At 37.5% G+C, this 16784-nt stretch overlaps 1 protein-coding gene across 1 annotated transcript in view; it reads right to left on the minus strand.

Annotated features, from left to right (window-relative positions):
• Positions 1-530: 530 nt before the first annotated feature.
• The window catches only part of pitpnc1a (phosphatidylinositol transfer protein cytoplasmic 1a), a 77604-nt gene continuing 61350 nt past the window's right edge, over positions 531-16784 (minus strand). The window contains exons 7-10 of the mRNA XM_053514142.1: positions 10520-10612; positions 3762-3917; positions 3430-3493; positions 531-1850 (exon numbers count right to left, since the gene is read on the minus strand). Coding sequence (XP_053370117.1) covers positions 1537-1850; positions 3430-3493; positions 3762-3917; positions 10520-10612 — 627 coding nt within the window. The 3' untranslated portion in view covers positions 531-1536. The remainder of the gene's footprint in view (positions 1851-3429; positions 3494-3761; positions 3918-10519; positions 10613-16784) is intronic.

The following is a 16784-nucleotide window of genomic DNA, read 5'->3' on the forward strand; positions in this document are numbered from 1 at the left end:
TAAGGCAACACACACCAATCAGCTATTTAGTCCCAGTCCTGTGAGTGTGATTTAACATTGCTGCAATTCTACTGATTTTTATGATACAATCTCTGTAATCTTTGAATCTCTGAAACTGTTACTACTGTTACTGTCAGTCAGTCTGTGTGTTGTCATGACAACACACAATGCTCAGTCTGGCTGTGGCTTCTTTGAAACTATTTTTATTGTCAGCGCAAAAATGAGAAGGTTGTTCTTTTTTTCTCAGTTGACATTATTGTTTATTGTGTTATGACTAAATACCTGGTTGCTAAGTTACTTTTGCATGTAGATCTATGCATTTGAATGCACCTCAGGGAGCAAAACACCATCACTAAAATGAGCTCCAAGCTAGATTCTTACATCTTAGGCTGCAACTAAATGTAAAAGGAAACTTCGGGCTTAAATTATTCTTCCAAAAAGTCTGATAACCCAGTATTCTGGGCATTCTACACATACAGCTGTGGTGTGGAGGGTAAATCAACTGTAAGGTGAAGTAACTACAATTCCAGTCAAGAGTTAAAGCTTTATTTTCAAACCAGCAGTTTACATCAAATTGATTTCATATGGCCACGTTCTTGATGTTGGCGTCTCTTAGAAAAAAATGAAACCCATCTGTGTGGACTATTGAAAGCGACAAGCCTTTACATTCACAAATTACAAGTTGTCCAACAGCAAGCATTCCTTTGCACATGAAGACTATAGAGCATTCAAGACATCCTGAAAAGCATTCCTTGCGAACAAGATTTTCTTTTTACGTACTGCAACGCACCACATACTGTTAATCCATGGAAATAATGTGTACAATGCAATATAATCAATTATTCTTTATATAAATGATTATGTATTAATGGACATCTGTGACAATGCATGATGGTAATAAGGTACAATATATACAGCAAGTTGGTAGTCCATGTATCCAGCAATAGACTGAGACACAACAGTAGGTCCAGTGGTTATCAGTCCTGATATTATTGTTGGGAATAAGAAGCATTTTTCTGCTTTGTAGAATCAGTCCTATCCTAAACAGAAGGATACTTACGAACTGTAATACCATTTTTATAATACTTAGCAATACTCTGACTTTTTTCACAGAACAGCAGTGCCAATCAAGTCAATAAACCAAAGTGAAAAAAAAAAAAACGTTAAAATTCTGTATTAAGAAAGTGGATCAGGCTTTGTTCCATTAAAAGCAGAAGGTCATTTTTAATGATATGTATTCTACCATGAAGAGCACATACAGTCAATCCATGTGGAATAACAAAACTAGTAGTAAATAATAATAATAATAATAAAAACACAGCTCCTGAGTTATTGTAAACTGTGAACTAAGTTGCTTTTTGAAAGTCGGAATGCACTCGTCATAAAATCTCATAGCGAGGTTAGAAACCCACTTTGTGTTTGTGTCTCCCTCTTAGTTTAAACAGAGACTGGCCTGCTGTGTGTGCATGTGTGTGTCTAGCAGACACATTTCTGACAGCTGTATTAGTACAGAACTTGGGTTCTTCCTGATGTGGATCATTCAGGCTGACGAGAGCTGGAGCCCCAGGAAAAGAGGCTCGTCAGCCGATTAACGGAGTCTCTCCTCGCCGGGTCGGGAAGCGTGAGAGTCTCCGGCGCTGATTTCTTCCGTGGTCTGTCTTTGGGCACTGAGAGGAAGTCCGGGGCTTCCGTGGAGAGGGGGGTGGAGGGGGCACTGGATGGTCCACTGTGGGCGCAGGATGGCAGGGGAGTCTCGCTGATGGAGATGGCAGGGGGAAAAGTGCCTAGCTTCTTATTGGTGGCTTCCTGTGTGGCACGCTCATACTCTCTCACCTCCTCCATTGTCATGTCTTTCAGCAAAGAAACAAAAAGAGTCATACACACCATAGATTTTTTTTTGCAGAGACATTATTACAGGTTTATTAGAATAGTGAAAATTAAATTAATTAATTGGTAACAGGGGCAATGGCACGAAAATATGTTTTTTTCTTTTAGTAGTAATAGATGCTCTGCAATAGATCATAGTTTTTCATGTTTCAAACAATTTGCATGCAACAACACATGGTTCCTGTCTTAAAAGATTTTAGGACAATTAACCTCTTTTTGCTGGTTATGTAAGACAGTTATGTCCTGTAATACACTGCTTGGCCAAATAAATAAATAAATAAGATTTTTAATAGTGAAAGTAAGAGCATTTCCATATGGACACAATGTGATAAGAACTACAGTAACAGAACTAACACTGAAAGTTTTTTTTACCCTGATGGCACAGGGATATTCCAGGACTCAAACTGTGAATGAGTGGTTCTGAGAGCATGAACTGGTCACCACTAGTGATGGGAAGAATCTTTTTAGTGACTTAAAATCATTTAGTTCATTTCGTTCTTTTGTTCAGAACTAAAATAAAATGTTACATTTTTAATAAACAGACCCCCAACACGTCTACATGCACACATTTTGGCTATACAGTGGATCTATGCTCGTCTTGCAGAACGCTTGCTTTCCGTGTTACTCGCAATCCGAGGTTCCACTGTAGTTCCAGTAATGAAAATATTGCAATGCAGCTAAGGACATATTATGATAACCAGAATGAGCAGCTCACCTCTCATATCTTCTAGTCTGAGTTGTTCGTTCTTTTAAATCTATTGCACTGCATAGTGTCTACTGGAGTCACGTGACAAAAGAACGAATGATTCGGACCAAAGACTCAAAGGTAACTAACTACTTTACTACATTTCTGTTTCTTGTACATAACATATAGGGATTTTGCGATGCTTTGCACATGCGCGCCCAGTAGAAACTGAACTAATCATTTTCCGAGACTACTCGTTATACGAGTCACGTTAAAGACTGAATCCGTTCAAAAAGAATTAACTTTTCATGAACGACCATCACTAGTCACCACATAGTGTGCTGTAATCAAAGGAAAAGGTGACTGAATTAAATTTTTGTGTGCAACACTTTTTTTGAGTTCATTTTATGTGTATGTTGTAATAGTGTATTTAGCAGTAGCCCTCTCTGAGAACAAAATGTAATCAAATGGAAGATGTAGGTGATAACCAACCTCAAACTTTAAAATAATGCTTTTATGTTTGTAAGAAATATCTAAATACATAGTATGTACTGATGGCAAAATTTACACGACAAAAGCGCTCACACTGAGTGACATCAAACGTGAAGTTAAATGTCAATTAGGGATATCTCAGAAAAATTGACATCCAGCAGGTGCTTAGCTATATTAATATTGTAGAGCACGAAGGCAGAATAGCTGGGAAATTAACAGATAAACTGTTACTTTACATGTAAGAGGGGAGATGCAATCAAAGCCCATAGCGGATGTTAATACACATGCAAGAAACACACAAAAAAGAAAATACACACAGATCTTTGCTACACATCAACAGAACAAAGAACTGTCCTTGTACGTACCAATCCACTCATCCACCCAGGCAAAGGCCTGTCTGTGACCTAGTGACAACACATCCTTTATGACCTTGAAAGAGAGAAACAGAGCGAAGGACTGGTTAGGAAGACACTGTTTATTAATGACGTGGTCAAGGACAGAAGTCATGATTAATATACTAAGAATCACTGTTCATGTTCCTCTATGAGTAACTAAAGCGGTTGGGGCAAAAGAGAAAAAAGATCCTCAGGCAAGGACAAATGGTGCTAAGGGACATTGGGGGTTGTGACATACAGTAGAGCTCGAAGGCAGGTGGAGATAAAGGTAAAAAAAGCACATGAAAAGGAGAGTTAAAGACCTTGTGAACAAATTGCTCCACACGTGTCTGCAGGCCCCACACCTCGAACTTCACCGTCACCAGCTTATAGGAGCACATGACAGGGTCCTGAGTGTCTCTCCAGCCCTCCTGCAGCAATCCACGTTCTGTCTTCTCTGACTTAAAGTAGCGCAGGTCCTGAGGACGAGAATTTAAACAGTGGGAAAGTATCTACAACTGTCCACTCCCACAAGCGATGTACATTGTCCTCTGAATTATGGCTTTTCTGTATCATTTTTAAAAACATATTAAAATAATTTACATTTATTTTAAACATCAAAACTTTTTAAAATATGTTTTCCACAGTAAATAAAATGTTTGTTTGTCTGGGCCACAACATAGTATCTCATTCTCACGCCTTAGTAAGTCGTGGCCACAACATAGTATCTCGTTTCCACGCCTTAGAAAGTCATAGCCACAATAAAGTATTTTGTTCCCACGCCTAATATCTCGGCCACAGAATATTTTTTCGTCCCAGTGTCAACAGAGCTGCTAGGTAGGATAGTAAAAATATAAAATGAATTTATTATGTATGTGTGACGGGTTCCCAATTGTGACACTGGGAGGAAAAATATTCTCTGGCCTTTGTAAGTCATGATCACATGTTCCTACACCTTAGTTAGTCGTGGCCACAGAATATTTTCCCCCCCAATGTCATCAGAGGGGCTCCGTAATCTGTGACAAATTTTAAGCTGGTTATTGAGCACCGACAGGCTAGCTACCGGGCATCACAGGAATACACCCGTTGTATACTAGTGTTCATAGATACTGTATGTTCTTAGAATTAGGATTTTTACTAAGGATAAAAAACAACGGTTCTTAAGCAGTATATTGCAGATATTTAAGTATTAAAAACTTTATTATAATACATAGTCTTATGCAAAAGTTTAGGCACTCCTTGATTAACAGTTTTTTTAATTGAAAAGATGTTCACACAGTCTCTTTTGGAAATGAAAAAAGGCAGAAGATTTTCAGCAAAAATTGATGCATAGTTATTTTTTATGCCATACATTGAACAAAAATAAAACATCCAGAGTCTTAGATTCTTTTTACAAGATTTCAGACCTTAATCAGCTCGTTAGGTCATTAGTAAATGTCAGTTTCAAAGCTTTACAAATACTTTGACTCTTCAAACCTTGTGCACACATTTGCAGACACACAACAACCATGGGTTCCTCTAAGCAGCTGTGTAAGACTCTGAAAATGAAAATTATTGATGCCCACAATGCAGGAGAAGACTACAAATTATAGCAAAGCGTTGTCAGCTTGCAGTTTTCACAGTGAGAAATGTAAGTAGGAGATGGCAGTTCTGGGGAACTGTGGAGATCAAGATGAGATCTGGAAGACCAAGAAAACTCTCGGAGAGAACTGCTCGTATGCAGGTCAGAAAGACAAATCAAAACCCCCATTTTACAGCAAAAATCCTGCAGGAAGATTTAGCAGACTCAGGAGCGGTGGTGCACCGTTCCACAAGCCCTTCATGGAAGAGTCAGCAGAAGAAAACCTTAACCTGTGTCCCCATTATATAATCCAGCAACAGAACATCTACAGAAGCCTGATGTGTTTTGGAAACAAGTACTGTGGACTAATAAGGTTAAAATAGTAAATCAAACTCTTTAGCCCAGGAAACACTGCACGGGTGAAGGGAAGAATGGATTCCCCTAGATACCAGCACATTCTGGATGCAAAAAGGGTAGATCTTAAAAGAGCTGTGCATGCAAAACAACCAAAGAATATTACAGAACTAGAAGCTTTTTGGAAGAAGGAATGGGAGAAAATCCCAAGTGCAAGAATTGAAAGACTTTTAGTTGTCTATAAAAAGCGTTTGCATGCTGTGATATCTGCCAGAGGAGGTATTACTAAGTACTGATTATGTAGGGTGCCTAAACTTTTGCACAATGCCACAATCATGTTTTTTTTTTAAATCTTTTTTTCAATTTATGACGTAAAAAGTAACTATGCATCAATGTTTGCTGAAAATATCGTGCATTTTTTCCATTTCCAAGAGAGACTGTGTTAACATTTTTTCAGTTAAAAAAATCACCAAAATCTGTCATTTATCAAGAGGTGCCTAAACTTTTGCATTATACTGTATATACTTGTGTAGTTTTTAAATTACATAGATTTAATTCCCTTAAATGAAAAATATATATAAAGAAGCATGATAAAAATAAACTTTTTACAGATGGTCTATGTTAATGATACTTATACAAGATCATCTATCACCCTTGCATTTTTATTAATATTTTCCGATACAGTTTCACAGTGTTATGAATATCAGTTTTATTGCTTAATATTAAACATACAACAGAAAAAAATCTATAAGTCACTCAACCTATCAGAATTAATACTTTTGCACAACACATCAGATCACATACATACTGCATCATAATGAGTCTACTTTCTCTCAGTCAATGATCATCAGTGTTGTGTGGAAAGTATTTGTAGGAAGCTCATGCCGAGTCGCACAACAGGAGGTTCATCTTTATCCTAATGTCACAGGCTGCCACTAATCAGACATTTTATTTTAAGCTAATGGCTCGCTAGAGAGGAAGGATTACTTATGAATAGTGGAGGAGATCTCATAGCGATCTCGATTGCTATTTGAATTGTCTGAACGGCAATCACTGTAATTGCTGGGATAACGTAAAACACATCATATAGATAAAACAGATGAAATATCCTGCTGAGGGAGATGAAAAGGGACTTTTATCTAATGTAAAATGAACGGGGAGTGGGTACATCAGAGCAGCTTCCAGGCTTCAGTAAACAAAATAACAAAATATATTTAAAACAATTTTTGTGAAATTAAAATTCTAAGATAGCGGTGATGCATGTCTAAACAACTTAGTGATGAACCTTTTCAATGATATAAAAGGTAGCGTTCTATGACTCTTTAAACCTTTTACAGTCTCCAATACCAATCTGAAAAAACATTCAGTGCAGCTAAAAAATGTGCAACTGAAACTTTTTTTTATTAAAAGCATTTTTACATTACTATAGCGATCATTCAAAAGAAATCATGTTTGCAGTTTTACAAAGTTTTTTCTTATAGCATCTGTCTTATTGTAAAGATGACAGTTAATGAATAACTCCAGATTAAGTTTTAGATCACTGCAATACAGTTCTTAAAAAAATATCCTTAAACTCTTTTTAATATTCTAATGACACATTTGTAACATTGTACTAAATAAAAATAAAGACCACAGTCATGTAAGAGGTGGCTTGCAATGGATTGGCACCCCACTCAGTGTTTACCCCACCTTATGCCTTGGGTCCCCTGGTATAGGCTTCAGGTCTCCCAAAACCCTGTACAGGATGAGTGATTGAGAACGAGAGTCCTTAAAGTCCTGGAACTGGAGTTAGTGCTGTATAATGTATTCACTCACTCACTCACTCACTCACTCACTTTGTATCAATTTTTAAAGCATACTAAAATGATTTTTATTTTTTTATTTTAAACATTTTGAAAAACTTTAAATACGTTTTCCACACTGAATATGATATCAGGTTCTACAGGACTATCAGAAGATGAGTGTGCAAAAGATTTTACCTGGGCTGTGAACAAGACCTTAACTAGATCATTGTACTGTAAGTCATTCGCCCTTTATAATTGGCTACAATGTTAATAAAGCTTTGTGTTGGGAATTACTGCACTAAAACCTTTCTTTACGCTTTAGTGCTTTTGTTACTCAGTCCCACAGTATGACACTACGATCAATGTACTTTCACTTCTGACATCTGTTGACAGTATGACATTTATGCCCAAAAACGCAGTATCTCGTTCCCACGCCTTAGTAAGTCATGGCCACAACATAGTATCTCATTCCCAAGCCTTGGGAAGTCATGGCCACAACATAGTATCTCGTTCTCACGCCTTAGTAAGTCATGGTCACAACATAGTATCTCGTCCCACCTCTTAGAAAGTCATGGGATGCCATAGTAGTCATGGCCACAACATAGTATCTCGTTTCCATGCCTTAGAAAGTCGTGGGAAAAACATATTATCTCGTTCCCACGTCTTAGTAAGTCATGGTCACAACATAGTATCTCGTTTCCATGCCTTAGAAAGTCGTGGGAAAAACATAGTATCTCGTTCCCACGTCTTAGTAAGTCATGACCACAACATAGTATCTCGTTTCCATGCCTTAGAAAGTCGTGGGAAAAACATATTATCTCATTCCCACGTCTTAGTAAGTCATGGCCACAACATAGTATCTCGTTTCCATGCCTTAGAAAGTCGTGGGAAAAACATAGTGTCTTATTCTCACACCTTAGTAAGTCATGGTCACAACATAGTATCTCGTCCCACCTCTTAGAAAGTCATGGGATGCCATAGTAGTCATGGCCACAACATAGTATCTCGTTTCCATGCCTTAGAAAATTGTGGCAACAACATACAGTAGTATCTCGTCCCACGTCTTAGAAAGTCGTGGCCACAACATAGTATCTTGCTCCCCACCTTAGAGGCGGAGAAAAAAAACTTTAGTTACTGAGAAACTTGTATCAAAGTTCATCAGCAGCGGCAGCAGCAACAAAGCAAAACTGAGATCACATTAGAAATACACTATGCGTAAAACATGCAAAATTACTTAAATGTGTTAAATAAGTAAGAAGTTAAAAAGGGTTCGGAGATTTAGTGTCTCCCCCGACACAGTAATAGCCAAATAGCATTTGTCAATGAGGTGTAATAAAGTGTGTCAGGGGAAAACGACCAGCCATGAGAGATTACTTCATTACCAGATTACACAAGTGCAGCCTGCTGTTTCCAACCAAGTCTAATAATACATCAGTGCTCATTAGTACTGACTGGCTGTGCTGTCAGTCTGGGGCCGAGAGTGAGATAGAGATAGAGATGGAGAGTGAGAGAGGGAGCGCAGTGGCTCTACCATCGAAGTGTAATTGCTGGTTTTAACTGAACAGCCTGGAGTTGTGATGAGGCTGGGTCAAAGGTGGAAAGCTGTTGTCATTTTTGACACACATGATTTGTGTGTGTGCGTGTGTGTGCGTGTGTGTGTGCGTGTGTGTGTGTGTGTGTGTGTGTGTGTGTGTGTGTTTGAACACTGACAGATCTCGACACTTTCCACCCACCACAGTCTAAAATGACAGCACCGAGTGATCTGATAAATGAAACCCATCTATCCATTACATAACAAGCAACAAGCTGTTGTTTCTGTTTTATGACACACAATCTCAGCATGTGTGTCGTTTTTAAAGATCTTTTTTAGTTTTATTATCAACTTGCCAAAAAGTGCAGTAAAAAATACTTCTTCTTCTTTGTCTTTCGGCTGTTCCCTTTCAGGGGTCGCCACAGCGAATCATCTGCCTCCATCTAACCCTATCCTCTGCATCCTCTTCTCCCACACCAACTAACTTCATGTCCTCTCTCACTGCATCCATAAATCTCCTCTTTGGTCTTCCTCTAGACCTCCTGCCTGGCAGTTCAAACCTCAGCATCCTTCTACCGATATATTCACCATCTCTCCTCTGAACATGTCCAAACCACCTCAATCTGGCCTCTTTGACTTTATCTCCAAAACATCTAACGTGGGTTGTCCCTCTGATGAACTCATTCTTCATCCTATCCATCCTTGTCACTCCCAAGGACAACCTCAACTTCTTCAGCTCTGCTACCTCCAACTCTGCCTCCTGTCTTTTCTTCAGTGCCACTGTCTCTAAGCCGTAGAGCATCGCTGGTCTCACCACTGTCCTGAACACCTTTCATTTCATTCTCGCTGATACTCTTTTATCGCACAACACACCTGACACTTTTCTCTGTGCAGTATAAAATACTTAACATACCATATATAGAAACACAAAGAATTGCATTTTACATAAAACAACAATTTGCCTCGAGTTTAACCCACAGCAATGCTGAATTCTTGATTCTGATGAGTCATTCTGATTAGTTTTATTTAACAACACAGTCCTGCTAATAGGACGGCAAGGTGGCTGACTATCACTTTGCAGCTCTAGAATCTGAGTTTGATTCCTGCCTCAGAGTTTGCATGTTCTCCCCCGTGCTTGGTGGGTTTACTCAGGGGACTCCGGTTTTCTCCCACAGTTTGAAGACACACTGATTAGGCTAATCGGCGTTTCCGAATTGCCCATAGTGTGTGTATGAGCATGTGAGTGTGTGTATGTGTGTGTGTGTGTGTGTGTGTGTGTGCCCTGTGATGGATTAGCACTCGTCCAGAGTGTACCCCGCCTTGTGCCCTAGTGTTTCCTGGGATAGGCTCCAGGCCCCCTGCGACTCTGTATACAGGATAAAGCAGTATAGATAGCAGTAGATATATTTATATGATTATTCTAATTATGATCTGTATAGTAATTTACAGAAGCTTGGGCTTGATGGTAAACACAGCAGAAATCTTAGCTTATCTAATAATAAGTGGCTTAAATGGGGATTTTATTTCAATATTATAAAAAAACTCCACTTGGTGACACTATATTACTATGGGAGGTGTCAGTCCATTTTCCATCATGGAACAGTCTTCAGGACAAAGGAGTTAGGCCTTTTTGGTTTCTCTGTAAGATCACATGTGAATAACTGTGTACAGCTGCTATAAGTAAAAATGAGAACTAACTCTTCTCATGGATATATAAACAGATAAAAAGCATGACGTTGTTTATTGCCAAATTAAAAATTTTAATCTTGGGGAAAACACTTTCCATCATCTGGGAGGTAACATCAATCCACTACATCACAGCATTAATGATATTCCATGCCTTTCTCTTACCTCCGATTCTTTGTAGTAGCGCTCTGGGATTTCATCATACGCAATGTCTATGAAACACACCTCAGTGTCCTCGTCTCTGGGCTCATCAAAGATCTGGAGCAGAATGAGAAGTGCTAGTGTAAGATCATAAAGAGGACAATGCCCTTCATCATTTAAATACAAAAATGAAATTCTACTACTTTCTGAAACTTTTGGTTCCAGGTCATTATATGAAAACTATCAGAAATATATAATAAAATAGGACATGATGTAATCAGTCACTCATATTACATTTTTTTTGTTTTGTTTTTTTACTAAAATACTATGTATGTATTAGATATGGTCTGTGTGTCTAGCATTAAAAAACAGTATATATATATATATATATATATATATATATATATATATATATATATATATATATAGTCTGTGCATTAATGTCACCTCCATGCCAACAGGTTCTCTATCTCACTGCCTGTCTGACGTACTATACACCAGCCTATCCATTATTTTATTAAAGCTTTTTTAGACAAGCTCATCTTCTTCATCTTAAGTCTTCCCATTGTCTGAGTGACTGATTACATCATGTCTACATTATTATCAGCTCTTTGCCCATTTTTATGTTTCTGCCTTTTCAGCTTTCTTTCTTTCTTTCTTTCTTTTTATTTTTTGCTTGATGATAAGGAACAATACATAATCAGGTGTCTAAAATATGGGCACATGCACATTCAGTTACACACATTCATAATACCTGCTCTGTCATAAGAACTCATATTATGGCTCCAGTCACATAAAATCACCTGCATCTACAGTTACACATAAAATCACCTGCATCTACAGTTTCAGAGCAGAAGAGTATTTTGTCATCTCCTCTGAGATGATGTAGATAATGTCAGGGGGACATAGCAATGCTGTACACTCCAAACATAAAATAAGATACCCATAAAATGAATATGATGCAGATATATAAATTTAAATTCTCTTAGGAAATGTACATAACTTGGAGAATTTGTATAAAACTGGACATAGTGCCAAACATTTATTTATGCACATCACACATACACAAGTGTGTACAGTAAAAGTCACATGATAACAACAAACTGCCGTCCTATGTAAACTCTACCTACATTGAAAAATGTTTAGTATTCCAATTTCTACCTCTTCTCTACTGAATGTGTTATCATTTGCTTGTGTTTCTTTCCTTTATTTTGTTATTTTTATCCCCTTGTCATATGACATAGTATTTTTTTATGCTCATAAATTTTCGTGCATATTTAAATGACTTCTAGCTTTTTATTTTTTTATTTTTGCATTTACTTCAGGAATTTATCATATTTTCTTTTAATTGTTTTAACAAAAATAAATATTTAAATTAATGTTTAATGATTTGGCCATTAAAATGATTATATATATATTCATGTTGAATGTCATATGTTGATTTTCTGGGTTTTATGTTGAGGTAAAACATAAAACCCAAAAAATCTTAGTAAAATCTTAAGGTTTGACTCTTACCTCTAGTTAGGTGTGCGTGGAGCTTGCATGCACTTGCCATGCTTTGTGGGTTTGTAGGCTGATTGCTTTCCAAATTGCCTATAGTAGATGACTGACTGTGTGTGCACCTGTGCCCTGCGATGGGTTGCCCTACCTTGAGCCCTGATCTGCCTGGAATAGGATCCGGGCTCCTTGTGACCCTACACAGAATAAGCTGTATGGAAAATAAATGAGGCTTCAAATAAGCTAAATTGCCTGCCAGAAGAATGAGACAATTTCAAGCTTCAGTTCAGCAAAAAATGCCTATAAACAGGCAGAATAATTTTAGATTTGTGATTTTATTTTTTATCTTATTAAGTTGTGAATAAAATAATATTTTTGCACTGTGCTTTATAATAGCCAGTAAAAAACTAATAGCTCAAGAAGATCAGATTATGAAGATTAGAAGGTTGCGATTCTAATTCTTCGATTATTTTATTATTGTTTGACACAGAGTACTCCTACAGTATTTTGACCAGAAGGAGGAGCTCTGGATTTCCGAATGAGACTGAGATCGCGAGTATCAAAAGCTGACTGTTGTATAATATTAAGACCTGCTGTTGCTCACGTTGAGACTCCAGAGTGTTCAGAGTCTTATAAAGACTTTAATGCTTTCAGCGCATGCCTCTGTATCAAAGCTCTTTTCTTTTAACAGCATGCATCTGTAAGAGTATATGAGGCTCTAGAGACATCACCAATAATCAAGTGACTGGAATCACAAATACATGCAAAATCTAAAAGGATGATACAAGAATGATAGGGAGACCTTCATAAGGACGATAAATAAGATGTATCAGGAAAGGGGATATGTTTGAATAAAGGGAAAGTGTTCATGAAATAGAGAACATAAAAAGAAGATAGAAATTTAGGTGGACAGATTATAGAATAAGGAATATAATACAGTCTGGTACAACCTCAATTTTTATAATCAGCCCGACTCCTTTCTTGTGCGTTGTACTGTATAATACAATTCCACAGATCACACAAAGAGCACAAAACTGTAATATATATAAAACAGCCACTAAACTGAATCACAACTTCAGCAATGTTCCTGACTCATCAGCACTCAGAGGCTATTTTCACCCGAAACACAAATCAAAGAAGCTGTGAAAACAACAAGGATGTTGATGGCATTATGAGCTGTGATGAAATGGACAGATGCCTACAGCATCGTTGCCTACAATGAAAAAAAATTCCTGGATCTTCAAAGTGGCTTCAGCACTCAAACATAAAAAAACAAAACAAAAAAACACATAGCCGCTAGGCTTTCATTTAGTGTCTGCCAACTATAGAAATTCAGCAGTAACAGAGAGCGTCCATGTTTAATGCCACAGGTGCAGCGTCAATGGATTCAGAAAAATAATGGTAGAAATCAGTTTTTGTGGAAAAAAAAACTAGTATGAGCTCTTATTTTCTGATCTATAAAAATCCAGCAAAATGTTGAAGACTATTTAAAACATTATTAAGACCAAAAAAATAAATAAATATATACTCTGCAAAAAAAGAAACGCCCCTTTTTCAGGACTGTATTTCAACAATAATGTTGTAAAAATCCAAATAACTTTACAGATCTTCATTGTAAAGGGTTTAAACAATGTTTTCCATGCATTTTCAATTAACCATAATCAATTAAAACTAAAAACGCAGGACACTAAAGAGACTTGTCTACCGACCGTGTAAAAGACACCCAAAGAAAGATGCCCAGGGTCCCTGCTCATCTGCGTGAACATGCATTAGGCATGCTGCACGGAGGCATGAGGACTGCTGATGTGGCTAGGGCGATAAATTGCCATGTCCGCACTGTGAGACGCCTAAGACAGCGCTACAGGGAGACAGGAAGGACAGCTGATCATCCTCGCAGTGGAAGACCACGTGTAACAACACCTGCACAGGATCGGTACATCCAAATATCACACCTGCGTGACAGGTACAGGATGGCCACAACAACTGCCCGAGTCACACCAGGAACACACAATCCCTCCATCAGTGCTCAGACTGTCCGCAATAGGCTGAGAGAGGCTGGAGGAGATGCACTGCAGTACTTCAAGCAGCTGGTGGCCACACCAGATACTGACTGGTACTTTTGATTTTGAGCCTCCCTTCATTCAGGGAGACACCGTGAAACATTTTTAGTGTATGTCTTATGGTGTTAACTCTTTTAAACTTATACAAATATAAGTTTACTGAAAGTAAAATAAGTTAAAAGTCAGAGGACGTTTCTTTTTTTGCTGAGTATATAATGATACTGTTTAATATATATATATATATATATATATATATATATATATATATATATATATATACAGATATTAGAGATGTGTGAATTTTGTTCACTCATTCCCTGAGACCTGCAGTGCATCAGACTGCAAAATCCTGCAGTGAATGAAGAACATTTTTCACTTACATTGCCTCAGTATATCAGAATAGTGCTGACCCCCTGATACTCCTCCTATAAAGTCTTCGTTCCTCTGCCCAGATCCGGCCAAAAATACTGAAGATGCAATCAACGGCTTCTTTTCACAAGCTGTCAGGACCTACAATGATAAATCTCATTCTACTCGTCTCCATCGGGCACATCCATCACGCCCTCTTCACTGCAAATAACTAAACAACTTGATTCGTACTCGTCTGGCACCAGGACGTTGATGACAGATCCTTTGAGTGCTGTGGGTTGCAAGGTGTGGCGTCCATGGATCTGTCTTGTTTGTCTGGTGCGTCTTATGGGTATTCGAGGGAATTGGGATCTGGGGAATGTGGAAGCCGGGTCAGTGGCCTTGGGCTCTTTGCTTGTTAGGTATTGTGCGAGACAGGCTGTTATGCACAGGATATTGTGATACCATTCTATGGTGTCCAGCATTTACTTTTTTTGGCAAGTTGTGCTGCATTGGCTTCTCTGTGGTGGCCTGGCATTTGGTCTCCAAAGGCATGTGTGCGACTTGTGTACCCATGCTTGGTTTACTGGTATATAATTGATATTCTATGGTAATGTGATAATTTTATTGTTGATCAGTGCACATATAAAACTCCATTACTTTTTAATGGAATAAACAGTATATAATATTGCAAACAGATAAAGAATATTTTGTGCATATTTTTCCTTGTTTTTTTCATATTTTCTTTCATTTTAAAGCTATAAAACACTATACATAACTATAAATCCCACACACTTATTACTCTGGATAAATCAGCCTGCAGATATGTTTGTGTTCATATACGTAAGTATGCAATTAAGTATCAATAATATGTTTAATGAGTTTAATGATAATAAATAAAATATAGCAAGAAAACTCATGCTTTGATTTCACTTTTTTAAAATGCAGACAGCAAGTATTGGCAGCATATTAAATTAAGGAATAAAGCTTTTTTTTCAGAGTTTTTGGCACTCTGTTAGAAAATTATAATTTGCTAAAATGAGTAAAAGTCCAAAATGAAATTTAATTGCATTTTGCTGTTACAGCAAATGCTGAAATTGCAGGCCTTTGACCTAAAAAAAATTGGTTACTGGAATCGGAACAATCATTGCTCAAGAGGAGTATTCGGCATATACACAATTTCCGGGAAGTCAAAAGCCATCAAATTAAGCATTTGCTATCATTTCTGTAGTCAGAATATTGAGGCACCCTGTATACATAATGCGTCTAAAAAATTTGTATTGTGGGAAAAGTGAAACTCTCATTTATTCTAGATTCATTACAAGTAAAGTAAAATATTTCTTATTTATACCTTATTCTGGTTTATACCTTGTAAAAATAAAAAATCTTAAAATATTAGAAGATTTTCTACAAGAATTGAAAATACAGAAATGTCCAACTCCAACGTCCAAAATAATGTTATTTCTATACTAAATACTTGGCATATAAAACGCCATTACTGCAGTTTTTTTTATTGGAATAAGACATATTGCAAACAGATAAAGAATATTTTGTGCATATTTTTCCTTGTTTTTTTTCATATTTCCCTTTATTTTAATGCTCTAAAACACTATACGTAACTATAAATCCCACACACTTGTTACTCTGGATAAATCAGCCTGCGTCTAAAAGACGCATTATGTACTACAAATTACTTGATCAATGCAGCGAACGTCAATGCATCAATCAGGCTGTTGCTGGGGGGTTATTAAAGACAAGGATGCTTTGATAGCAGCCTTCAGCTCATCCATATTGTTGGATCATATTATATTGTAACAATACTCCATAGATTCCCTACGGTGTTTGCCTGCCAAACAGGTACAGTAATATATCGGTCAGTAAACAGGTTAGTGATAGTTTTGGCACTGCGGGCAGGTGCTGGAAAAAGTTCCAGTTCTGCTGGAAAAAGAAATCAGCATTTCCATAAAACTTGTCAGCAGACAGAAACATGAAATACTCTAAAATCTCCTGGTAAATAGCTGTGTTGACTTTGGACTTGATGACCAAGGACCAGTGACCAGGACAAGCAGGTGGCATGGCGCCCCAAATAACCACAAACTGAAAACCTTACATTGGATCTTAAGAAGCAACTTGGATTCTGTGACTCTCCACCTTAATTTCCATATAAAATGCAAAATTTACTTTTTATGAAAAGAGAACTCTGGACATTAAGCAACAGTCCAGTTCTTTTTCTGCCTTGATCAGGCAAGACTCTTCTGATATTTTCTGGTTCAGGGGTGACTTTACACTAGAAATACAACATTTGTAGCCCATCTCCTAAACAAATCTGTGAATGGTGGCTCTTGATGCACTGACTCCAGCTGCGCTCTATGCCTTTGAAGCTT

This window comes from Clarias gariepinus, chromosome 16 (assembly GCF_024256425.1).
Source record: "Clarias gariepinus isolate MV-2021 ecotype Netherlands chromosome 16, CGAR_prim_01v2, whole genome shotgun sequence".
NCBI classification, from domain to species: domain Eukaryota; kingdom Metazoa; phylum Chordata; class Actinopteri; order Siluriformes; family Clariidae; genus Clarias; species Clarias gariepinus.